This window comes from Mesocricetus auratus, unplaced genomic scaffold, assembly GCF_017639785.1.
Source record: "Mesocricetus auratus isolate SY011 unplaced genomic scaffold, BCM_Maur_2.0 Super-Scaffold_100015, whole genome shotgun sequence".
In the NCBI taxonomy this organism is placed as follows: Eukaryota; Metazoa; Chordata; class Mammalia; order Rodentia; family Cricetidae; genus Mesocricetus; species Mesocricetus auratus.
The window spans coordinates 41,819,857-41,845,426 of NW_024429198.1; the positions used below are offsets into that span (position 1 = coordinate 41,819,857).

Below are 25,570 nucleotides of genomic sequence, written 5' to 3' on the forward strand. Positions count from 1 at the left end.
TGCAGTGTGAGAAGGCCACCAAGCTATAGAGGGGAGAGGAAACCATGGTTTGCAAATGCATGCAAAAGCAACCTATGCACCTGGGACTGGTCTCGAGGCTGCAGACTGGGCATGTGAGCCTTTCCCCAGGCAGCCAAAGAAAGAGGATCAACGCTCGGGACTCCTGTTAGAGAGGAAACTGATCTGATCTCTCCTTCTTTGTCACAGCTGTCTCCTTCTAGTTTGGGCGTGGGCAGAAGGGTAAAGAGGAATGAGGAACCTGCCCAGGCAGGCTGTCCTCTCTCTCACCAGCTGGTGAGAGAGGTGGTGACAAGCCCCTGTTAATTAGCACTCTCCAAACAATTTTCCCCATTTGTTCAAATGACTTTAAATGGTGTACACATTAAAAAAATGGGACTGCTCAATGGTCTTCCTGCATTTTTTAACCATTTAATTCTCTTCTTCTCAAAGACAGACATAACAAATGAGCACAGATGGGAGGAAGTGGGCTGAGAGTCGGTGTGGAGGTGTGAATGAGAATGACCTCCACAGGTTCATGTGTTTGAATGGTCCTTAGTATGTGGAACTCTTCAGGAAGGATCAGGAGGTGTGAATGAGAATGACCTCCACAGGTTCATGTGTTTGAATGGTCCTTAGTATGTGGAACTCTTCAGGAAGGATCAGGAGGTGTGAATGAGAATGACCTCCACAGGTTCATGTGTTTGAATGGTCCTTAGTATGTGGAACTCTTCAGGAAGGATCAGGAGGTGTGAATGAGAATGACCTCCACAGGTTCATGTGTTTGAATGGTCCTTAGTATGTGGAACTCTTCAGGAAGGATCAGGAGGTGTGAATGAGAATGACCTCCACAGGTTCATGTGTTTGAATGGTCCTTAGTATGTGGAACTCTTCAGGAAGGATCAGGAGGTGTGAATGAGAATGACCTCCACAGGTTCATGTGTTTGAATGGTCCTTAGTATGTGGAACTCTTCAGGAAGGATCAGGAGGTGTGAATGAGAATGACCTCCACAGGTTCATGTGTTTGAATGGTCCTTAGTATGTGGAACTCTTCAGGAAGGATCAGGAGGTGTGACCTTGTCAGAAGAAGTGTGTCACTGGGGGGTGAGACACAGATTTCAGAAGACTCATGTCATTTCCTAAAGCAAGCTTTCTTGTCAGACAATCTTTGGACCACCAGCCCACAAATAATGACCCAGAGACTATAATTAATTATGAAAGCTTGACCTTAGCTTAGGCTTTTTCCCAACTAGCTTTTGGAATTCCATATTTTTAAATCTACCACACAGTGCTTGGCTCATATCAGTATGGTACATCTGACTTGCTCTGGGTCTGCTGGGACCATCTAGGCTCTTTATTAAAGCAATCTCAAGGTGTCTTAGGCAGAGACATGAATTTACAATATAAACAAGCATTCTGCAGCAACTCCCAGTGTGCTCTCTGCCTCCTGCTTGTGGTTTTAAGCTGTGAGCTCTCAGCTGTTCGACACCACGGATGTTAACCCTCTGGAACTAAGCTCGGTCAAATGCTTTCTTTTGTTAAGTTGCCTAGGCCAAGGTGTTTTATTCAGCAATGGGAATATAACAAATGCAGAAGCTAACCTCAGTGTTAAGAGCTCATAGTGCCTGGGCAGAGGTCTTGGGTTTAGTTCCCAGCACCCACTTCAGGCAGATTACAACCACCTGCAATCCCAGCTGCAGTGGGCATGATGCTCTCTGGCCTCCATGGGCACCTGCACACATGTATGCAGACACACACTTAAAACAATGAGTCTTAAAAAGGAAATCTGGTATTTGGAACTTTCTGTAACAGGAGAATATGCTAACCACAGTTTCACATGGCTCGCATGTGCCCCCCAAGGGCTCGTGTGTGGGAATTTAATTTAATTGTGAGGTATTAGGAGACTAGAAACTTAATCTATGAAGTTCACAAGTGGGGCACTGCTGCTCTTTCAGAGGACCTGGGTTCAGTTCCCAGCACCCACATGGTGGAGCACAGCCGTCTGTAACTATAGTTCTGGGATATCTGAAGCCATCTTCTGGCCTCCTCAGGCATCAGGCACACACATGGTACATGGACATACGTACAAAACAAAGATAAAAAAATCTTTTAAAAATGGAAATTCTAAGAGAGGTTGAGGATATAGCTAAGTGAGTACTTAGCAAGCACAAGTCCAAGTTTATTTCCCTAGCATCATAACAAATAGAACCTCAGTCATTGGTTTAATATAAAAAGAAGCAGGCGTGCTGGAACATGCCCTAGCACTCAGGAGGCAGAGGCTGCCAGCATATCTCTGTGAGTTCAAGGCCAGATCATCCTGGTCGATATAGCAATATAACCAGGGCTACACAGTGAGATCTTGTCTACAAGCAAACAAACAAAAAAACCTAGTTTCAAAATACTTGCTATATATGTAATTGAGACTCCAGAAAGAAAAGACAGGAAGAATAAAGAAAAATTGATGAACTAATAACCCCAAACTTTCCAAATTTGACAAAATATACAAATTTATATATTAGAGAAAGCCCGAAGTAATAGAAATTTAAACAGAAAATGAATTATAAATAGTATTACTTAAATCTACCATATTCATTAATTACATTAAATATAAAAGGACTAAAATTCCAGTTAAAGAGCTGGAGAGATGCTTCTAGTAGGCCAGGGCTTTTTTTTTTTTTTTAACCTTTGTGGTCTAACAGTGTACCTGTCCCTTCATAATGCCGTGTCAGTGAAGGGACAGGTACACTGTTAGACCACAAAGGTTAACAAAAAAAGCCCTGGCCTACTAGAAGCAGGTCAAGGAGACAGACGATGAAGACAAGGCTTCCAAGCAGAAACAAGAAGAGGAGCAGAGCAGGTTCAGGGACTTAAAGCAAAGGCTGACAGAAAAGGTTCCCTGATTACAGTGAAATAAAAAACCAGGCAAGAGTGAGCTGCTCCTGACGCCCAGGATTACCATGACTCTCTATTCACTTCTAGTTAAACACCCGCATTTCTTGTTATAACATCCTTTGTCACCTACAATGTGAGCTGCCTGACATGAGTGCTGGGAACTGAACTGGGGCCCTCTAGAGAGCAGCAAACACTCAGAACTCACTCCTGAGCCATCTCTCCAGCCCTGCATGATCTCAGCAAACAATATTTATGGCATTTGAAGAGTTACTTGCCATGAACTGAGCAGCTAGACATTCAAGGATATAAAAAGTTATCAAAGGAGTTTCATGTGGATGGTGAAAGGAAGGAACATCAGGAATCTAAGCCCAATAACAGCTACTAAGAGAACTCAAGGTCAGCCTGGGCTATATAACAAGTGCATCAAAAATGAAGTTGTTAGGGCTCACCAAGAACTAATAACATTCCAAACAGTTTAGCAGAAACCACACAATTATCTGTAGCAAAGGCAGGAAGCTCAATCTTGATCTTGTTACATAGTAGGTGTATAATTTTGGTTAAACTATTACCAAGTCATTAATGTAGCTTGGTAAATTCAAGGCCATCCTGTGCTATGTGATGAATCTTAAGATACATGGGCTACATAATGAGACTCTGGCTCAAATAAAACATGTCTTGGAATTAGGTGTATATGAAATAAGATTATGTATAGTGCATAGTAAGGAATTTATTACTGGCAATCAATCAACAAAGTTAATTTGAAATTTTCATTTACAACTGACATGATTGTACAAACTAGCAGATGATACTGCATGACAATTCAATACATTCCAGTCCAGGTCTCTATTCTTTTTACATATATTCTGTCAACTAAATATGTAGCCCAGTAAGCTGAGTGCTCATAGGTAACAGCAGAGCAGCATCACAGGCATGGCAAGAAGCATGGATTGTAGGTTGATAAAGAAGCCAGCAGCTTCCCTGACTCATCAAGCACACCCTTTCTGTTGGCTCACTCACTGCCTGGCCAGGCAGCTTACTCTAGGCTTTCTTAGGCAATAGGCTACCCAACACATCTTACTGCTACCTGGCCCTTCTAGAATGACTAAGTTCTTCCAGAAGCCAGATAGTGGCCCTCATTCACTCCCATAGACCCCAAGAACAACACTTTCTAAATGTATGTTCTTGGTGAGGGACCAGTTAATGTTCTTTGTAGACTACACATAATGAATTCTAGGAGGAAGAATGTATCCTGTGCAAAACAAAAAGGGGAAGAGCAGGGAGATCAGAAAAAGATGTTTCTGGAAGCACAAGCAGTGTCTAACCCAGTGGCAATTTCCTGGTCCAGCTTACCATTCCATCTTTGTTATCTAAACTAGTAACATTCAAGTCTCTCTAAGGAGGATGGGAGTTCTGAACACAGAGTACGAGTACATCTGATGGGCATGCTAACTCTTATAAAAGAACTCTGACCCTGGAAGGTTTGAGGTTACTTCTGTGTGTGTATGTGTGTTGGGAATGGAAGCAAAGCCTTGGGCATGCTGGGCAAGTACTTGGCCACTAAGATACACCCTTATTTTTGAGGAGTATTTGAGAGTAGACTAATAATGGGATCATTGGTCAGTATCTACCACAATTATTTTTCTAGTCTATCATTAGACAACCTAAATTTTTCTAATATGCTTGCCCTAGCTAGTCTCAAGAACAATAAGTTATCTCATTTTTCACACTTGGAAAATGTTATTACAAAAAGTAAATTATCAAGATAAGAAGTTTCTGATGTTAACTTAAAATAGTTTCTAATCTAAAATGGGGGAGGAACAAACTTTTGCTTCAACAGCTCCATTTTCCTTAACTTGGTTTTCTTCATTCTTCCTCCCTTGGAGGAATCTACAGATTGTCCCAAGGTACCGCTAATGATGCTAGAAATGTAACATATCATTGGGACCTGTGATATCTTGGTTACCACACCCCTACATAAAACTTCAAACAGAAAAGCAGTGAAATTTTAGCCTTATTTAAACCATTTCTCAAATGAGTCACTTTCCTTGCTGCCAATCAGTGGGTTCCGAGGTGACTGAAAGGTCACTGTGCTGTAAGACCACTTAACAAAATAGTGCTTTCTCTAAGTAGGAGAAAAGTAGTGAAATATGTTTCAAACTGCAAATCTTAAGGTTGAAAAATTCTCAAAAAAATTAAGAAAGATGCCCTCCCTTTCTTCTGACTCAACTTCCCTGTCTCTCTCCTTTCCCTGTCAGCCTTACCAAGTGTATGCTTGGCTCCTGCGCTGGCCACCCCCAAGGACATCAGATGATAACAATAATCCATTTGGGGGAGGTTTCTGGAGACCACATCCTGGGCTGTACACATGCTAAGCAAGCATAGTAGCGCTAAATGGACCACATCCAGGGCCTCACACTAGCACTAAATTGATCCTCAGCCCTCAACCCTTGTGTGTGTGAGTGTGTGTGTGTGTGTGAGTGTGTGTGTGTGTGTGTGCACCCTTAAAGCATGATCGTGTTTTCTACTCTCCTTGTGTCGCCCTGGGTACTGGAGCTGAAGTGATGGGGTTGGGGAGATGGCTCAGTGGTGAAGTCCTCACTGTGCAAGCATGAGGACCTGAGTTCAGAGTCCTATACAAAAGCCAGGCACAACAGAAAACACCTGTAAGCCCAGTGTATGTGGGGGTGACACAGAGAAAGGCGGGTGGAGCCCAGAGGCTTGTTCACCAAGCTAGTCTAGCTAGCTAAAGTGGTAAGCTCCAGGTCCAGTGAGAAACCTTTCCTGCCCCCCACAAGAAGAAAGAAAACGGAAGAGATATGGAGAGTGACAGAGTAAAACACCCTATGTCAACTTCTAGCTTCCGCATGTGCACACATGGGTGAGCACATTTGTATCTACACATATGTACATCATATACATGCCATAGAGTTAAAGTGTTCATTGGCCACATACACACACACACACACACACTAAAACAACAACAACAAAAACAAACTCAAACGACAACTAAGTCTGGATTGGGGAAATGGCTCATTCTGTACAGTAAGGACTTGAGTTTGAGCCCCAGAACCCATTCTATAACATTGCAAGTGGGGCTGGGGAGATGGTTAAGAGCACCAGCTGCTCTTCCAGAGGCTGAGGGTTCAATTCCCAGAACCCATGTGGCAGCTCACAACTGTCTGTAACTCTAATCCCCAGGGATCTGACATCTGTCTGGTGGCCTCTACAGGGTCCAGGCATGCCCATGGCACACAAACATAGGCAAAACACCCACATGCATAAACAAACAGGATGCTGTGTGGTGACAGGGCGCATTTGTAATTCCAGCACTGATGATACAGAGACAGGCAGCTTCTTGGGGATCACTGGCCAGTTGGCCTTGTCTATTTGCCAACCTCTTGACCAGTGAGAGACCCTGCTTCACAACAGAACTAAAGAGTTCCTCTGAGCTCTATAATGCTTATACACATATGCATCACACATACACAATGCCTGGACTCTGTGACTGTCTCCTGGACTTTAGGACAAAGGCATTTGTGACTTACTTTTACCCCACTTTGGGGCTGAGGATCCATCCTAGGGCCTCATATATGCTGAGCCAAGCGCTCTTACACCGACATTCCTCTCAGCGCAATCTGAATTTTGTTGGAGCCTTTGTTAGTTGGGTTTTCTGTCGGTTGCAGCCAATTCTGGGCCTATAGAATGCACACTTCCCTGTTTCTGCATATGCTGTCACTTCAACTAGACTATAGGTTCCTGGGGAATATAAGCTCTGATACTGCACAGCGCCGAAAGACTTAATGACTGACCCAGATTTCAATGAGCTTGTTATTACATAATTCTGGATGGGTCACTCTTTAGCATTAACCGGGGTGGAGCATAATGATAAATGACTGAAAAGACCAAGGTAGAAGCTGAACCAGATATAGTCAGAATCACTGTTTTCCCCTTGTGTGTGTTGTAGTCCAGGAAATCAATTCAGAGAATGGAAAAAGGACTTTAAAAAAAACAGGATATTATTTAGGTACAAAATACTTCCTATTAGGCTCTGCTACTACATGTTGGTTTCTTTTATTATGCTTTTTAAAAACTTCATTTTCTTAATATTGTTTTTTGGTTTTGGTTTTTTCGAGACAGGGTTTCTCTGTATTGTTTTGGAGCCTGTCCTGGAACTCACTCTGTAGACCAGGCTTGGTCTCGAACTCACAGAGATTCCCTGCCTCTGCCTCCCGAGTGCTGGGATTAAAGGCGTGTGCCACCACCGCCCTGCAAACTTCATTTTCTTGATGAGTGTTTCATTATGTTGTTCAGGCTGGGCCCCAAACCCCTGGGCTCACGTGACCATCCTGCCTCAGTCTGCTGAGCAGACTATAGGTATGTATGTCACAAACAGAAATTGTGTGTGTGAGTGAGTGAGTGAGTGTGTGTGTGTGTGTGTGTGTGTGTGTGTCACAGTGTGCATGTGGAGGCCAAAAGACAACCTCTGGTGCAATGGATTACAGACACCTGTGCTATACCTGTGACAGATGGCTTTTTTTGTTTGTTTTAAAACAAGGTTCTGAGGGTTTCCAACTCAGGTCCTCATGCTTGCATGGCAAATGGTCTTAAATGGTCTTTGTCACCTGAGCCATTTCCCCAGCTACTAAACTGCGATTTTTTTTAAAGAAGCCAGCATGGGAGCTGGAGCGATGGCTCAGCAGTTATAGGCACCGGCTGCTCTTCCAGAGGACCCAGGTTTGGCTCAGAGTGTCCACATTGTAGCTCACGACCATCTGTAACTCCAGTTTCTGGGTACCCGAAACCCTCACACAGACACACATATAAGTAAAACACAAATGCACATGAAATAACAATAAATAAATCCTAGAAGAGGGAGAAGAGGAAGAGGAGGAAGAGAAAGAAGAAGATAATGCCTGTGGAGCCTACCGATTACTTGTAGCACGTGGGCAACTGAGGCAGCCTCGAGTACACACCGAGTTGTAGTCTAGCTTAGGCTACAAAGTGAGACTCTGTCTCAAAGAAAAAGCCCTTTTTGTTATTAGAGGGAACTAGCCTTTACCTAGTACTTTTCCCATGGGATGCTTTGCTCTCAACCTACTTGTGGCCTTGAGACCTTCCTTATTTCATACGCCCTCCAGGAAACATTTGTCCCAACAGATTGATAAAATTGGAAAGAATTTATCTGGCTCAGCAATAATCTCCTCCAGAAGGGCGTTTTTGCAACCATAGTGCTGTGAAGATGGTCACTGTAAGCAGGTCAAATATTCTCTATCCAAGCCTATTTACCTTTGCCCTAGTTAGAACACCTTTGCTCATAATTATCTTATATCAACTTTGGCCTAGTTTCCTTCCCGTCAATCATTGATTTTGAGAGAGTGGAAAGCGTTGTGTTTACATCAACCAGAAGCCCTTCATTTTCATTCATCCACAAGCCAGGGTTGGATTCTCTCTCGTGCCTCAGTGTCTTATCAGACACCACCAGTTCCCCGAGGACCTGACAGAACTCAGAACCTGGCCCTGTCCCCTCTCTCCCCCAAGTCTTCCGTTTTCACACGCGTGGAGCTGAGTCCTCTGTATCACATGGATGCTTATCTCTGTCCACAAAACTCTGTAAGGAGACACTACAAGATGCCCACGCGCCCCTGAAAGGAGATGTGATGTGCCTTGTGCTTCTAACTTATAAAAAGCTCCTATTCTGATTCGACTAGAGGATGACAGAAAGAAGACAAACTTTTCTAAAGGCCTTCTGTGTGTGGACAAGTGCTGTATACACCCCACCTAAATCCCCCGGCATAAAAGAGGGAGCCTTGATGCGGCGATCCAGTCAACTGCTAGGATCACTCTGCATGTGGCAGTCCCAACGTGAGAGTCCAGGTTGAATCCTAAAGTCCACGTTACAAAGCCTTCCTCAAGCCCTGTCATCCTGGCCCCCCACCCCCAACAGCTCAGCTCCTTTTTGCCTCCTCAGGATGAAGAACAGCCTTCGGTCAAGCTTTCAGATTTACATTTTACTTCAGTGGTTTTGAGACTACCTGTCCTTTCTGTAGTCGCCTGCAAGCCCTGCTCGGGACTCTGGGGTGACTCTCATTTGCCCTGCTTTGGCCAGTAGAATACAAAAGTAATAATGTGGGAGTTCTAAGTTTGGGCCTTAGAGGCCCTGACAGCTTCTGCTTTTACATTCAGTAAAGTCTCTTCCACCCAAAGAACAGAGTGAGCCTGAGGGTAGATGAGGCATCGTGACAGCAGAGTGGTCCCAAGGTCCCCAAGCATGTAGCCTTCGTAACAGCTAACCACATACGCACAAATAACCCTGGCTAAGACTGAATTTTGTGACCTTAACCCAAACTGCCAGTCCCTAGGACTGGACAGAATGGTTATTTTAAACTGCTAACCTTTTGTGGGGGGGGCGGACATGTTGTTAAGTGATAAAAGTGAACAGATACAGCCTCTCTGACTTAGGTCAGAGGCTTCAATTTTTTCTTCTCAAGGCTCTATTTGTTTTTTGTTTGTTGGTTTGTGTTTCAAGACAGGGTTTTTCTGTGTAGATTTGGAGCCTGTCCTGTAACTTGCTCTGTAGACCAGGTTGGCCTCAAACTCACAGAGAATCGCCTGCCTCTGCCTCCTGAGTGCTGGGATTAAAGGTGTGCACCACCGCCACCACCGCCGCCACCACCGCCACCACCACCGCCACCACCCAGCTCAAGGCGCTATTTGTAAAACTCAGGATTTCTTTGTGCTTGTGTATGTGTTGCATGTTCTTGTTGGTATGGGTGGGTACATGTGGGTCACGTATGTGGAGGAAAGAAGTTGATGTGGGGTCTTTCCCCAGTCACTATCTGCTTTAGCTTTTCAAAAAAAGGTCTCTAAGTGGACCTGAAGCTCATCAGTCTGGGTGAAATGGTTGACCTATGAGTTTCAGGACTTAACTTCCTCCATTTTTTCCCAGTGCTGGGATACCGGCAATTATCTCACTGTTCAGCTTTTTTTTTTTTTAATGATTTTTATTTTATGTGTATGAGGGTTTGTTTGCATATATGTATGCATATCATGTTGCATGCCTGGTGCCCATTCAGGTCAGAAGAGTCTGGAACTAGACAGTGGTGAGCTGCCATGCGGTGCTGGGTATTAAGTCTGTCCCCTGCAAGAGCAGCAGGTGCTCATAATTGCTAATCCACCTCTCTTACTACCTGTGCTCGGCTTTTCATGTGGATTCTGAGGATCCGAACTCATGTTCTTCTGTATGCTGGGCAGGCACTAAGTGACCGAGTCATTTACTCAGCCAGGGCAGAGACTCTAAGTCCCAAGGTCACCGGAGAGAGGACTGACAATTGTCTTTCTCTTCCTCCTCCTTCCTGCCAAGGCCAGTCTGATCTAGCCCAGAAAACTTCACACTCAGGCTGAAGTACACCATGGGATAGGTCTCCATGGCCTCATGAACCCAGAGTAATGACAAATATGTAATCGTAACTCTCTGAGGTTGAGCAGGAGGACCAAAAGTTCAAGGCCATCCTTAGCTGGTTCTTTAAGCTGCTGATAAAGAATTGGCCCAGTCTTCTCCTCACAAGGTCCCCAGAAAGTTCAAGTTTTTGGATTCTTTGTGTCCCCTCATAATTCCTAGCACAAGCCTTCCCTACATTTTGACTATATAGTGACTCTGATGTTAGCCTGGGCTATATGAGATCCTGTCTCAAAATTGGGCAGTGGCTTTATAGATCCCTACATTTTTAGCATGACCAAGTTTTAGATGTATATTAGAAACATGTTTCAGTCTAAGTGGATGCTGTTTAAACGGAATAATCGTGGGTCCCTTATACTTCTTAGCAAACTCCAAGTCTAGAATACTTTGAGCTTCTGAGAGAATGCCACTTTATGGACATAATAGGCTTTGTCTGTAAAAGATCAGAACTAATTTGTTAAAACAGAATTTTCTACTATGATATTTCCCTCTTTATAACGAAGTGTCATACAAATGAGTATTTCCAGTTTAGAAAAAAAAAAGAGTTGACTCTAAACACAAGTCACACAATATTACCCTCAGCTAAAGAAGAACATCACACCAAAAAACAGTACCTTTCATAACAGCCTTGCTTTAAGACTCCAGAGCTGAATCTGAAATGTAAAGCTGCCAAGTCACTTGGAAAAATTAAATTGTGCCTAGTGGCCAAGTTGAATAATGGTTGTTTAAAAATGCTATGGTATCAGCTGGCCAGCAGTCATGTGCACCTGCAAATTCAGGTGGACAAAAAAGGAACTGATTGCCTGTGGAAAAATGAGGATGACCTACAGCCGAACATTTCCACACTTGGATCTAAGCCAGGTGAATAAGATTAACAAATCTAAGGCCCCAAATCAAAGTGTGACAGGAGACACCCCCCACCCCCACCCCCCCCACCCCCACCCCCGTTTACTGTTCGCTCGGAACTGCTGTTCTGCATTGCACTCTCTCACGGGGTCTCCCACTCGGAACTGCTGTTCTGCATTGCACTCTCTCACGGGGTCTCCCACTCGGAACTGCTGTTCTGCATTGCACTCTCTCAAGGGGTCTCCCACGTCTCAGGCGTGGGAGCACGTGTGGGGACATGATGCTAGCAATGCTCAGGTGTTCTAATACCATTTCTCATTTATCTTAAATGTGTTGTATGGTAATATGCTAAGAGTCATTTCTTATGAGGTGATCAGTTACGAAATGGAAACAAAAGAGAAATCAGAGTTAGGTAATAATTTAGGAGATTTCTTAATACATGAGGAAGTATGAATATGTCTGTATTTGAAACATACCTCTAAGAAAAAAAATTTTTGTTTCTTTTTTTTTTTTTTTTTCCTCGAGACAGGGTTTCTCTGTGTAGCCCTGACTGTCCTGGAACTTGCTCTATAGACCAGGTGACCTCAAGCTCAGAGATCTGCCTGACTGTACCTCCCCAGTGCTGGAACTAAAGGTGGTGTGCACCACCACCTGAAGGAAATTTGGGAAGGACGCAGGGTACCCTAATGGCCTGGAACTCTCTACAAAGATTAAGCTGGTCTTGAACTTGAGGCAATCTGCTTGTTTCTGTCTCCCTAGTGCTGCCACGCTCACTCAGCCTGAAATAGTCATATGTCGGTAAGAATTAGGTGAAAAACCAGGTACCTGTATCCTAACTCTTCACTGAGACGGATCATATGAAGGATGTAGGATTCCTTGCTTGTTCCGGTGAGGCCAGGTAACAGCAAGATAGTGGGTCTGGTGCTGGCATCCACATAGCAGGAACTGTCATTGTTATCAGACCAGTCCAGTGAGATCTGTCCTCCATCTGCTGTCTTAATGAGTTCACTGAAAGTAAGGGTTCCAAAGGCACGACTGAGCAGCGTTTTACATTGCATCTCGGTGTTTTCATTCTATAAATATGACATTTTCTGGTCATATCAAAATAACTTACCTACATTCACATATAGATAACTATAAGCCACTTTCTTTCATTACAAAAATATTATGAAGATTAATTCCATATTTCCAGCAGTCCCAATAACAGGTAAGAGGTAAAAAATGAATTTCAGAAGGGGAAAAATTAGAGTAATTGGGGTGTGTCTATGTGAACTTGGTCAAAATACATTATATACATGAACAAAATTATCAAAGAACCAATAAATTATTATTTTTGAATGAACTTAAAAAGAATAAATTTTAAAGAACTTCAAATATTTGGGTGGGAGTGTGGTAAGCCCCTGCACACACACATACAACCCTTCATAAATTTATGTTAGTCATTTCCTTATTACTCTCAAATGCATAGCATTTAACCCCTATTGATTGAGGTCATACAGATATCAACATGGAACTCTGCTTGGTTCCGGTGCTGACTTGTTCTATGCTACAACTCTCTGATTCGATAATGCATCCCTCACTGAGTACCCTGCAAAGTTTGCTTCCTAAATGACTTCTCATGTAGCATCTATGGGCCCAACAGAGAGGAAAGGAACTCCAAAAAGACCAGATGACTCAGGGAAATTGCTAATAGACACCATTTAAATCTCCTGGCTAAATATGTTCCCACCCACATCTACAACACCTCAAAACATTATCCTCAAAAACCCATGTGATTGTTACTATGAGCTCTTTTGTGGGGAGACACACAAAACCTGAAGCGATTGACAGTCTCGCCCCTGTGCTAGGATCGACAACACCTGAATAATTAGTCCATCTCATCAAGGTGCCTAGGTTCTCAAGGACAAATTTGAAAACAGTACCCCCTCCCCCAAAACGAATCGCTTCTCACATCCCAGAAATAAGCTAGGGCTTCCATTCTGCCCATTTACATTAGGATGAGAAAAGAAAAAAAGGCGGGGAAGATCGACACCTGAATATTTCCCTGCAGCTGGAGGGAGGTGGGTAGGCAGGGCATCCCTCCTATTTTCTTCTCTTAAGTTCTGCTTCTTTTGTTAGCCACAGATGTAGAACTGGCAGCAGGACTTAAAACCTGTGATCTGGAAGGTATGTCTCAAACAGACAGCCACTTACTTCCTGTACTGCACCAGGGGCTTGGCAGTGATGAAGGGTCTTAGCAGTGTCTGTCCTCGGCTCTCCCAGCACCATACTGTCGGGTAATAGGTTTCTGTAACCACGGGACAGTGGTCCTGGAGGAAGCGGCCGAAATTCTTGCCTCCAGTCACTAACTGGGGTTTCTGCCGGGAGAAGCAGCATCGGTGAGGGGTCCAGAACAAAGTTTACGGCGGCGACCGTAAACCAGCAACCAGCAACCAGCAACCAGAGATTTATCGATGTCCCCACCCGCAGGCCGCGCGCGAGCCCTCGGATTCCATCTCCCCGGAGACTGACGCCCAGAAGCCACAATCACAACAGTCCCAAGATGCGCTCAGTTGCATCCCGGGGGAAACACGAACTGAGCGCCGGGTTGCCCTCCCCGAAGTACCGCAGCTATGCTGGCCGGACCGGGGCAGGGACCGCCGGGAAGACCCGGTGGCTAGTGTCGTCCGCGCGCCCTCGGGGCCCCGGGGCCCTCCACGCTCCACCGCCCCCGCCCCCGGCTCACCTTGGCAATGCTGCTCAGGTAGTAGCAGGCATAGGCGACGCTGAAGCCCAGGATCAGCGACAAGCCCACGCCCGAGCCGAAGAAGCCGACGCGGACCTGGTGCTCCAGGTAGAGCGCCAGCTCCCGGGACAGCACCCGCAGGTCCATGGCCAGGCGCTGCATGGCGCGAGCGCGGCGCAGCTGCGGCGGAGGCCGTCCTGCCCGAGCGCCCGGACCCGCGATGCAGGGGAGCGGCGCCTGCGGGGCGGAGCGCGGCCTCGGCCAACGGCGGCCCGGGAGGCGTGGCCCGCCCCGCCCCGCCCCGCCCCGCCCGGGAACCTTCCAGACGCGCGCTGGAACGCCCCGCTGCCGTGGACCCCCGGGTGTCCCTCGAGAGCCGGGAGAAAGCACGTGAGCCTTGCAGAAGAAAATGGGCCCGGCCGCCACCTGCCGCCGTGACCTTGAGCTCGGGAGGCAGGCACTTGCTTCGGATTCCAAAGTTGACGCGGAAGGAGAGCTTGCACTACGCAGGGAGATAATCCTCCATCCCACTGGAGGAGCTTGAGTCCCTAGGGAAACTATCCAAAGGAAAAAAACCTCCCATCAACTTTCAGTCTCCCGGTGAACCTTTTAAATAGCCAAGGGCTATTATCTGAGAGCTGGGTCTTGAAAAGGTCAGGAGCCGGAAATAGGATTCAATCATGTGGTTGATTAATGCTGTGAACTCGCAGGTGTATGGCAATTCGGGCTGATTACACAGGATGCACACGGGGAAAGCATTTTTCGAAGTAGGCTCTCTTAGGCTTGTTTGTGGCGACGTGACAGAAGTCTGTAAGTTGAAACAACGGTGGCTAAGCATATACAGGGAAACAGTGGAGGCAAGGGCTGATGAGACTACGAAAAATGTCAGCTTGTTTGAATGTATCGTTTTTGTTTTTTTTTTTTTTAAGGCAGTCTTATGTAGCTCATGCTTGCCTTGAACGCACTGTGTAGCCAAGGGTGACCCTGAACTTCGGCTCTTCCTGCTTTCACCTTCCTAGTGCTGGGATTATCAACCAAACTGGGATTACCACCAAACCAAGTTTATGCAGTGCAAGGATTCGAACCCAAGACTTGGGGCTGATAGACAGATACTCTACAATGAGCTACATGCCTAGCTTTTTTTTATGTCAGCACATGGTAGTTGTATTTTATGGATTAGAGTGTGAGACGGCAGTACATGCGTGATCTATAATGATCACACCAAGATAACTAGCACGTCCATGCCTGCACACACTCATCCCTTCTTCGTGTTGGGAACATAATAATTTTGAAATAATAAAGTGTTGTCACCAGTTAGGATTATAAAGCACGATCTCTCACTTGACAGGAAACGAGATGCGCTTATTTGCCTTTGATTTGTTTAGTGAATCTTGTTGGGGTTGGTAACCAGAATAATTCAGTTACTTTCACTGAACGAGGTCCTCTGGATTTCTCGCTCTCGCTTTGTATTGTTTTTGTTCCTTCAGACCACCATTTCTCAACCTGTAGGATGCAAGCACCACCACCACCACCCCCCACCTTTGACTGATCCTTTCTTTCACAGGAGTGGCATATCAGATATTCTGCATATCAGGTATTTACATTACAATTCATAACAATAGCAAAAGTACACTTATGAAGTAGCAATGAAATAATTTAAGGTTGGGGGTCACCGCAACATGAGGAACTGTATCAAAGGTCTCAGTGTTGGGAAGGTTGAGAACCACTGGTCTAGACAGTCTAAAGTCTAATGTATATCAGGTTGGCCTCCAACTCACTGTGGAGCTGAGAATGACCTTGAACTTGTGATTGATTCTCTTGCCTCTGTCTCCCAAAGGTTGAGATTAAGGGGTTGCACTGACACCAAGTCCAGTTTTGTGGGCTTCTGGGGATCAGAACAGAGTTTGTTCATGCTTACAAGCACTCTACCACTGAGCCACATTCCCAGTCCCTCACTTTTTTTTGAGATAAGGTCCTACCGTATAGCCAAGATTGATCTGAAACTCACTGTGTTGCCTGGGTGGCCTAAGAACTCGTGGTCACTCTGTTTCAGTCTCCTAAGTGAGTGCCACCTCAACATCAGGACCCCCCCCCAACCCTGGCCAGTTTCTTGTGAGATAAAGTCTTGCTGTGCAACATGGCTAGGGAACTTTGTGGTTCAGACTGGCCTGGAACTTGTGGGAGTCTTCAGTCTGAACTGTTTTGTGCATGATGAAGCTGTGTCTTTGCCAAGGCACCTTCTGATTATTTTAATCAAAGAGCTAACTGGTCAACAGCTAGGCAGGAGGTAGAGGTGGGACAGCCACACAGAGGCACTTTGAGCAAAAAGGGCAGAGTCTCGGGAGTCTCCAGAGATGAAGAGAGAAGCAAGAGAAACACGCTGTGTGGAAAGAAGGTACAGCTATGTGAAGAGGATAGATAATGTAAGAGTTAGCTAGTGGACTGGAGAGATGGCTCAGTGGTTAAGAGCACCACCAGATGCTCTTCCATAGGTCCTGAATTCAATTCCCAGCTACCACATGGTGGCTCACAACCATCTGTAGTGAGATCTGGTGCCCTCTTGTGGAGTACAGTCATGCATGCATGCAGAACACTATATGCATAATAAATAAATAAAAATAAATCTTTAGAATCATGTTCTTCTGGTCAAGGCCTCCTTTTCACCTTTCCTCCGCCATGGTGCATCATACGCCTGAGTTGGCTTCTCAGCATGTCTTTTCTCAAGACTCAGAATCAGGCAATTCCTGGCCAAGAAACAAAAGCAAAATCGTCCTGTTCCTCAGTAGTTTCACATGAAAACCAGTAACAAAATCAGGTACAATTCCAAAGAGAGGACACTGGAGGAGAACCAAGCTGGACCTGTAAGGATTCACACAATGGCAGGACTGAGAGCTTGCACTGAATCATGGTGGACGCAATCTATCCTACCAGATGGAGTTCAGCGTATTTAACCTGGAGACTTGCTTATGTTTAAGTTGGGAATGGTTTTTTTCAGTAATAAAAAAAAAGAGCTTTTCAGAAAATATAAATAAATAAATCTTTTTTTAAAAAGGACTTAGCTAGTAGCCAGCTTGAACTGTCAGCTGAACAGTTATAATTAATAATAAATCTCTGGATATTTATTTGGGACCTGCTGCAGAGACTCAGAGAAACTCCGCCTACACATGAGTTTCAAAGGTAGCACACCATATTCAAATATACTACATAAAATCTCTAAGGTTAAAACTTTCAACTCTTCAGTCAATATTCAAAAATAAGGAACTCAGCAAGAAAGTATTTTTTGTTACAGTTTTCTTTTTCAGACTTACTTCTCTATCTCGCGTATGTATGTGCAGGTGTAGGCTACTGGAACTTTGGGAGCATTTAACTATGAGCACTTCTGAGCTACCTCACCTGTGGATGCTGGGAAGTGAATTCCAGGCCTCTACAAGAGCAGCAAGTGCTCTTAACTCCTGAACCATTTTTTTCTGTCTCCCCCATTACGCTTTACTTTGTTTATAAGTGTCACAATGAACATTTTTGAACAGTTAAAAGTTATTTTTAAAAACAACTTAAAACTCATTGTAAAGGCATACATTACACAAAAGGGAGTATTGCTAGTAGGAAGACTGAAAACCTTTTATTTATTTTGACAATTTTTGTTAAGTAGCCCCAGATGGCCTTAAACTTACTATGTAGACCTGGGTGGTCCAGATCTTGCAACAGTCCTCCTATCTCTGCCTCCTGAATGTTGGATCAAGGTCAAAAAATTCTAAGATTTAATGGAAGGCAAGTCTTAAATACAAACGCATCACCATGAAATTTGTGTAATATATCATGTTTAATCGATGTCTCCTATACTAAAACATAGAAAATCTACCTAAAAATATATACATCCAGAAAAACACAAAAGAGAAGAGTGGGTGATTTCAGAGAGTGAAAATAGGTGACTAGATGTGAAAAACAGAATTGATGTATTACTGAATAACTTTTAAATTTTGTATCATGTTTTTGTATCACGTGCAAACAACAACAAAGGGCAAAGAGAACTTTATTAGTTAACATTGTTTCAAGGTTAAGAGCCAAACCATAGAAGGTATCCTGGTGTTAATCTTATAAATTTTGGATGAATGTATCCATTTGCTCTCTGGAAACCAGTAGGATCTGCTCCCAAGTGCTGGGATTAAAAGTGTAAACCACCAACGCCGGGTGGGTATGATTTCTTTATGAGATTTTTTATTTAAAAAATAAAATAATTTTACTTAAGTTTTCTTTGTGATAGATTTGTGGTGAAATTATTGTCACATCTATGCCAATATATAGCGAACCTTCAATTACAATGCCATTTTTGGTCTTTGATCATTTATAGAAGTTTCCCGAAATATGGACTCTCCTGAAAATGTTATGTTTATTGAAACTTTTCTGTCATCCAGAGCAGTATCACTTTTAACAACAGGCATTAGGTCTTTTAATTGCTGTGAAGGAGTTTCCCTAATGCTGGCAGGGAATGATTGAACCACATTTGACTCTGGAGCCCATGGGAGTCCCCTTAAGGCATTTCCTGATGTCAAAGGGTTACCTTGCATGTCCCTTGTTGATATGCATCATTAATCCAAAGCCAGTCCTTGCCACACCTTCGGCATACTCCAGAAAGCTGGGGTCTTCTGTTTTAGATCATCTCTAGAAAAAAAGCAAAGAACACTTGCCTACTACAATCCCTTTTCAGATGGCCTTGTTTACTACGATGAAAACATCTGAACTTTTATTTTTCTTGAAACTTTTTAGAAATCACTTCTATCAAAGTAGGATCATAAGCGTGAAATCCAGTATCAATTCATCTACTGGTGCTGATCTTGCCTTTAAAGGCCCAATCCCCTTTACATTCTGAATTAGCATTTTCAGAAGTCAACAATTTGATTAATATTCATCTGACTTCTAGATCTGATACTATTCTATTTGCAACCAAAGGCAACCTTTGCAAAATATCAGTGAAGGCTTCTTTTGGGTATTGTATAATTTTAATAAATGACTCAGACTTCTTTCCTGATTCTTCAGCATTGTTCCTAGCTTTTAAAGCTGCTAAATGACATAGAGCCAAGGTGTAATCGTCAAATTCAAAGTGTCTTTGCAACTCAACATATTGGCCTTTACTTAGCAACTGATTTTGGGAAATATTAATATCTGTATCACTATTTCACTCTTCTATGGCCCTAGCTTCCTCTTTCTACTGTGTTTGCCATGATAACAGGACCAGCTTCCAATATTGCTGTAGCAGTCCTTAGGTATATTCTGTTCCAACTTGCCCATGAATTTAACATCTGCTTCACTTAAGATGAATGTATACCATATGAAATGACCACTTTCTTAAATCTCATCAAATGTAACATTTCTATAGGATTCCAGTTAATTTCTTGCATAACCTTGGGAGGTGTCTATCATCTGGTAATTATTCTTTTATAGTGACTGGATAAACTAAGTTTGGTTTTCTAATGACCTTGGGCTGCCCCTGTTCAATTTCATCATGCAGTGGTGCAGTAGGTTCTTGTTTAAATTCTTTGTGTATAAATATATTTTTTTATTTTCATTAGTAGGTCTCTCTTTTTTCTTTTCAAGACAGGGTTTCTATTATTTGGAGGATGTCATGGAACTAGCTCTTGTAGAAAGGGTGGTCTCAAACTTACTCTTGACCCACCTGCCTCTGCCTCCTGAGTGCTGGGATTAAAGATGTGAGCCGCCACCACCACCTGACTACTAGTAGGTCTTTCTAAGGCTTGTATTTTTTCAGTTAAATTTTTCTTACTTTCCCCAGTACGCCTTTCTTTTTATTTAAATTAGAAAGAAGATCGCTTCACATGTCAATCCCAGCTCCCTCTCCCTCCCCTCCTCCTCTGCTCCCACCAACCCCTCCAATCCCCCACCCCATTCCATGGGTGATCTCCAAAGTCTGTCATATCATCCCAGGCAGGGCCTAGGCTCTCCCCCATGTGTCCAGGCTGAGACAGCATCCCTCCATGTGGAATGGGCTACCAAAGCCCATTTGTATACCAGGGATAAATACTGATCTACTACCCAAGGTCCTCTAGATTGCCGAGGTTTCCTCACTGACACCCACATTCAGGGGGTCTGGATCAGTCCCATGCTGGCCTCTCAGTCATAAGTCTGGAGTCCATGAGCTCCCCCTTGTTCAGGTCAGATGTTTCTGTGGGTTTCACTAGTCCGGTCTTGACCCCTTTGCTCATTACTCCTCCCTCTCTGCAACTGGGTTCCAAGAGTTCAGTTCAGTGTTTAGCTGTGGGTGTCTGCCTCTACTTCCATCAGCCACTGGATGGAGGCTCATGTTTGTCTTTTTGTGACTGGGTTACCTCACTCAGGATGGTTTCTTCTAGTGACATCTATTTGCCTACGCCAATACGTCTTTCTAAGGCTTGCATCTTATCAGTCAAGTTTTTACATTTGATACAGTTATCAAACCACTTTTTAAGGATGAAATATGAATTACTAAATTTATAATTAATATGATTGATATTATGTATATCCCAACTAAGCTGATTATCCCTTCACTTAATTTTTCCATTTTCAAAGCATGCATTGTGGAACCATACAGAGACCTAACTTCCTGCACTGTAATATATTTGTTAAGTTTATTTTATGTACAATGATTTCCTGCCTATATGTATGTCTGTAGTACGAATAATATAAAGGCAGAGACAGACATTGGGGTTCAAGCTGAAGATCAAAAGAGCAAAGCAGTCAAGCCACCAGAGAACTCTTACCTCTACCAAGGCTAGGGCAATCCTGTCTTCAACATGGCAGGAGACTAATCTGCTCCTGTCTTACACGCTTAAATAGTGTTGGGATTAAACTGATTCACTCTCATGTTACTCTGGGTGGCCTTGAATTCACAGAGATTCATTTGCCTCTGACTCCTGAGTCCTGAGATTAAACGTGTGTGCCACCACTGCCTGGATTCTATGACTGTGGCTAGATTTGCATTTGATCTCCAGGCAAGCTTTATTAGATCATGAATAATATATCACCATATATGTCTGTGTGAGGGTGTTGGATCCCTTGTAACTGGAGTTATAGACTGATGCACAATCCTAATTAGACTTATCAATAAAAACCTGGAGTCAGATATTAGAGTGAAAGCTGAAAGATCAGAGAAGCAGAGCAGCCAGCCACTAGAGAGCAATCCTCTTACTGAAAAAGGGCCAAGCTCCTGTCTACACCGTGCCTTATCACTTCCTTTCTCCACCTAGTCACATCACTTCCTGTCTCGTGTCTGTACAGACATCCAGACCAATGTGGTTAACTAGTGGCTAGCTCCACTCTGATCTTCAGGCAAGCTTTGTCAGAACACAAACAAAATAATACATTTGCCCCCTTTTGTCTAAAATAAAAAGAGAAGGCTATACCTAAACTACTATACAGTAAGTACAATAACTATATACAAAATATACAGTCAAGAATTACATTACCAATGTCTTATCCATTAGCATTTGGTAAATTTTTTTCCTGATTTAACAAGTCCTTTATTTATTGACTTTTCTGATTTACTATTTGAAATTTTGTGCTAGGAGCATTTGATAAATTTAGAAAAAATACTCCACTATCTATCCTATCTTGGTGAGTTCAAAGTGTTGAACCTAACTCACTTATATATCTTAACTTGTATTACCAACCCAAAACTGTCTTTTTGTATCTCTCAACCTTATACACTTTAAACCTCTTTAGTGAGTTTCTTTTCTGAATTTGTTAACAAGGAAAACTATAGCTATAGATGGGAGAAGGAAATAATATTAACTGAATAAGCACAAAGTCCAAGCAAGTGACTTTCAAAAAATGTGGGAAATGACAAAATTTGCTGGCTGCCTAGACAGTCACTCAAGGGTCCTCTGTAATGTTGGAGCATCCATATTCAGCCAACAGGCCTAGAATATCTGACAGATTTTTTTGTGAAGCAGGATATTCTGAATGGCTGTCCTAATTTGTCTTGGCAAAGTTTGCCAGTCCCTTTCTTTGTGACCTGCTTGTCAGATTTGGACAGCATACTATCAGCAGTTGAGGTAAGGGCACTTTCTTGCCTGGTTGCTAATTTTTGTTACAAAGAAAGTAAATTCCATGTGGACTTTCTTCAGTGCCCATTATCTTCCCTGATGTAGATTGGTGCTTCCAGGAGCAGACATGTCTCATTGTCATAAAAAAAAAAGCTATGTTATTAAAACATCTTAAATGCCATATTCTGTAGATCTCTGAGTGTTTGAAGATGACCTGTCTGTTTAAAATATATGTTTGACCTTGATAGCTTACCTAACATAACTACAAGTTTAATTGTAATAGGTGACCAACTACTAACCTGTACGTCTTTATTATCCTACATAGTTTGTAATAATAATTTTCAAGGACAAGAAATTTGCATTATATTGTTAAATGGGCTGTATAGATTCAATACCTTAAGCATGACTAGAAATGTATGTATATTCTGTTTTAACAAAAATTACTTTAAATTTGTATCAATATGCAAAAATCCATACCATTGTAAAATACTGAAAACTAGTAGTTGCTTTTTTGGTGTAAAAGTAGATTCAATAATCTACTCTTTTATCCTATTTCTATATCCCCCTTTTTCTTTTTAGAACAAGATGTCTGAATCAATATTCTTTGTTCAGCATTTTTTGTTGTTGTTGAGGTTTTTTCCTGACCATTACCAATAACAACTTGTAACCAGCTCCCCCCAAGGAATAACAAATATCCATAACCCATTGAACAACCAAAAACTACTCACCCTGCCACTTGGGAATGAGAGCATCATGTTCTTAAAATTACTTCCTGCTGCTTGGGGGATGATAGACAGGGGACCCTGATAAAAGTTTGATTAATTGTCAAGTTCTGGGAGAGTTAGTTTTATGATTTGTTGTTCAATCTCTGCATAATGGGATAATGCATGGCTTATCTCAAGTCCTGGCTGGAGTGGGCTGTGAGGTTGGATCATCTCAGTTAGCCACCTCAAAATTGTCCTGAGCAGTTTGTAGTTCAAAGCTGGTTTTTAGGTGGTGTTTGTCAGTTATTGGCCTTCCAACACTCCAGATGGAATTGTCATTGTGGAGCCCAATCAACCTTTGGAAGACTTCAAAGGTCACTGTTAGGCAAGATCTTGGTTCACTTCAGAAAACTTAAACATTTTAAATGTCATATGCAGCAGATCTCAAAGAGGCTAAAGGATCAATATTTTTATGTACATCCAGAGTACAAAAAAATAAATTCCTAATTACCTGATAGAGACTCAAACCCAAATTCATGTACAGGAAGCTAGTTGATGCCTTTTTCTAGAATTAGTTAGTACTCTATATGACCATTAATATCATGATAAAAGGTTTAAAAATATATGTATATATAAATCTTATGCATTTTGAGGTAATATTTATATCTTAAAAGTTTCAAAGAGCAAAAAATCAAAGGATTATGAGAGTAGGGGCAATGAAATGGCCCTTAAATTATGGTTTCTCTTCTGTCCCATATTAGGTGGATCTTTTGACATAAGACAGAGGATTTTAATTTTACTTTAGCAAGCATGGGTTTAGAGAAGAAGGCCACACTCCAACTCCAAAGACAGCTTTAATTCTTTTTTAAAAAAATATTTTCTTTATTTATTGTGTATACAGTCTTCTGCCTGCATGCCAGGGGAGGACACCAGATCTCATTCAAGGTGGTTGTGAGCCATCATGTGGTTGCCAGGAATTGAACTCAGGACCTCTGGAAGAACAGTCAGTGCTCTTAACCGCTGAGCCATCTCTGCAACCCTGACAGCTTTAATTCTTAATTGCACTGGGACTACAAAAAGACCATTTGCATTATATGTCTGTAGAGAAAGGAGAAACAAACATTAGGGAAGATTTATGAAATTTTATTCTGTTGGAGATGTGATATACAAATAGGCAAATTTACTCTTTTTCTTGGGACTTTACTTTCTGGATGATTTGTCCTTTTTTTTTCATGTCTCCTTTGTCCAGAGGTCTTTGGCTTCCTTATCCAGATGCCTTTATTCTCCTGAAAGACAAACACAAAAACCTGCCACAACCCTAAATTTGGGGAGGTTCTGTTTTGGCAAGTTATATCTGATAAAATGAAAGGATTTGGTAGTTTTAAAGTTACTTTAGACTGAATGGTCAAGTTTTCTAATTAACTATCACCTCTTCTAATCAAGGGGAGTCTCGTTCAGATCTAATCTTTATCAATCTTGATGGTATCCATATGTAACATTTAGTCTTCCTGCCTGCCTCCTGGGCCCTGCCCAGCTGTTTGAGCCCCCCAAATAACACACAAGACACTAAATTAATTATGAAGCTGTTGGCCATTTGCTAGGTTTCTTATTGGCTAGATCTGACTTGATTAGTAACCCATAATTACTAATATATATTTTATAAGAACTTATCTTTTTGAGGATACTCTCCTGAGTGCCTGTTGCTCCTGGGATATCACATGGTGACCAGTTTCTTCACTAATTTCCCAGAATCCTCCTAGACTCCTAGTCCCATCTATCCTGCCTCCCTATTGGCCAACAGTGCTTTATTGACATATACACAGAAGGACTTAACCATCATCCATAGCTTTTCTTCTCCTGTGGAGACAAAAGCAAAATCATTCCCCATTTTAATACATGTTCTTGTTTCCATTCTGAGGTCAGCACATCTTTAAGTATACAGACTGATTTAATTCCATAGTTTCTTTTATATTAGCCAATGTCTCTCCACAGTTGTTGTTCCTTTCTCAGCACTCAGAAAATTCAAAGTTAATAAAGCATCATGGAATCTATTTCTGGAGGTCTTTATTAACCCCTTCTGTTTATTTAGCATATTCATTAGAGTTTTAATTGATCTTTTTATACTGCTTTCCCTGTAAGATTGTATGGTATACATGTGATATGGTTTATATAGTAACAAGCAAAAACTGTTTCATTTTACATAGACATATGCTGGAACATTGTCAGTCTTAATTTGTACAGCTATTCTCATAGATGGCCACAACTCTTAACAAATGTGTGATTACAGAATCAGTCTTTTTAGAACTCAAAGCAGTTGTCCATTGAAATCCTGGATAGGTATCAGTAGTGTGGTGTGCATATTTTAATTTTCCAAATTATACAAAATGAAACACATCCATCTGCCAGATTTCATTCTTTTGAGTATCCTTGGGTTACTTCCTGCAGGTAGTGGTGTTTGGTGTAGGCCTCAATGGACGCTGTAACGATACGCGACACACAATTACTGAAAGTAAAGCTAAGTATTTAATGTAGAAATTACTCACAAGATACCAAACCCAGAGGAGCCAAGCAGTTTTCAGCTGCCAAACCGGAAGCCGAACTCCAGGAAAAGAGACCGAGACTTCCTGTGTGCTGTCTTTTATGCCTTCCCCGGTAACGCCCCCTAGCCATGGCTAGTGACGTGGTTCCGCCTACGTACGTATACGTCTTTACGTCCAGCCGTATACGTCTTTAGTCCTGCCTAAAGTGGGTGTGGTTAGCGGTGTGGTAAACCACCCTTCTATTACCTCATCTGTATGCGCCTCTAATAAGTCACATGTTTAATGGCGGCATCAGACTTCCTCCTACAGTTTGGTTGCATAAAAAACAAGTAGGACATTTCCTTGGCTTGTTGCTGTGTGATGGAACAGTCTTT

General features: G+C 42.6%; 1 protein-coding gene and 1 long non-coding RNA gene across 2 annotated transcripts in view; both read right to left on the minus strand.

The window, feature by feature from the left end:
- The window catches only part of Abhd3 (abhydrolase domain containing 3, phospholipase), a 50,268-nt gene extending 36,138 nt beyond the window's left edge, over positions 1 to 14,130 (minus strand). The window contains exons 1-3 of the mRNA XM_040757823.1: positions 13,917 to 14,130; positions 13,385 to 13,548; positions 12,017 to 12,199 (exon numbers count right to left, since the gene is read on the minus strand). Of these exons, the coding sequence (XP_040613757.1) occupies positions 12,017 to 12,199; positions 13,385 to 13,548; positions 13,917 to 14,078 (509 nt within the window). The 5' untranslated portion in view covers positions 14,079 to 14,130. The remainder of the gene's footprint in view (positions 1 to 12,016; positions 12,200 to 13,384; positions 13,549 to 13,916) is intronic.
- Positions 14,131 to 23,577: 9,447 nt separating this feature from the next.
- On the minus strand, positions 23,578 to 25,249 carry LOC110343740. Its single transcript, XR_002386062.2, has 3 exons — positions 25,200 to 25,249; positions 23,841 to 23,942; positions 23,578 to 23,754 (listed from the first exon to the last, which is right to left on the minus strand). It is a non-coding gene; the product is annotated as an uncharacterized LOC110343740 (long non-coding RNA).
- Positions 25,250 to 25,570: the final 321 nt, after the last annotated feature.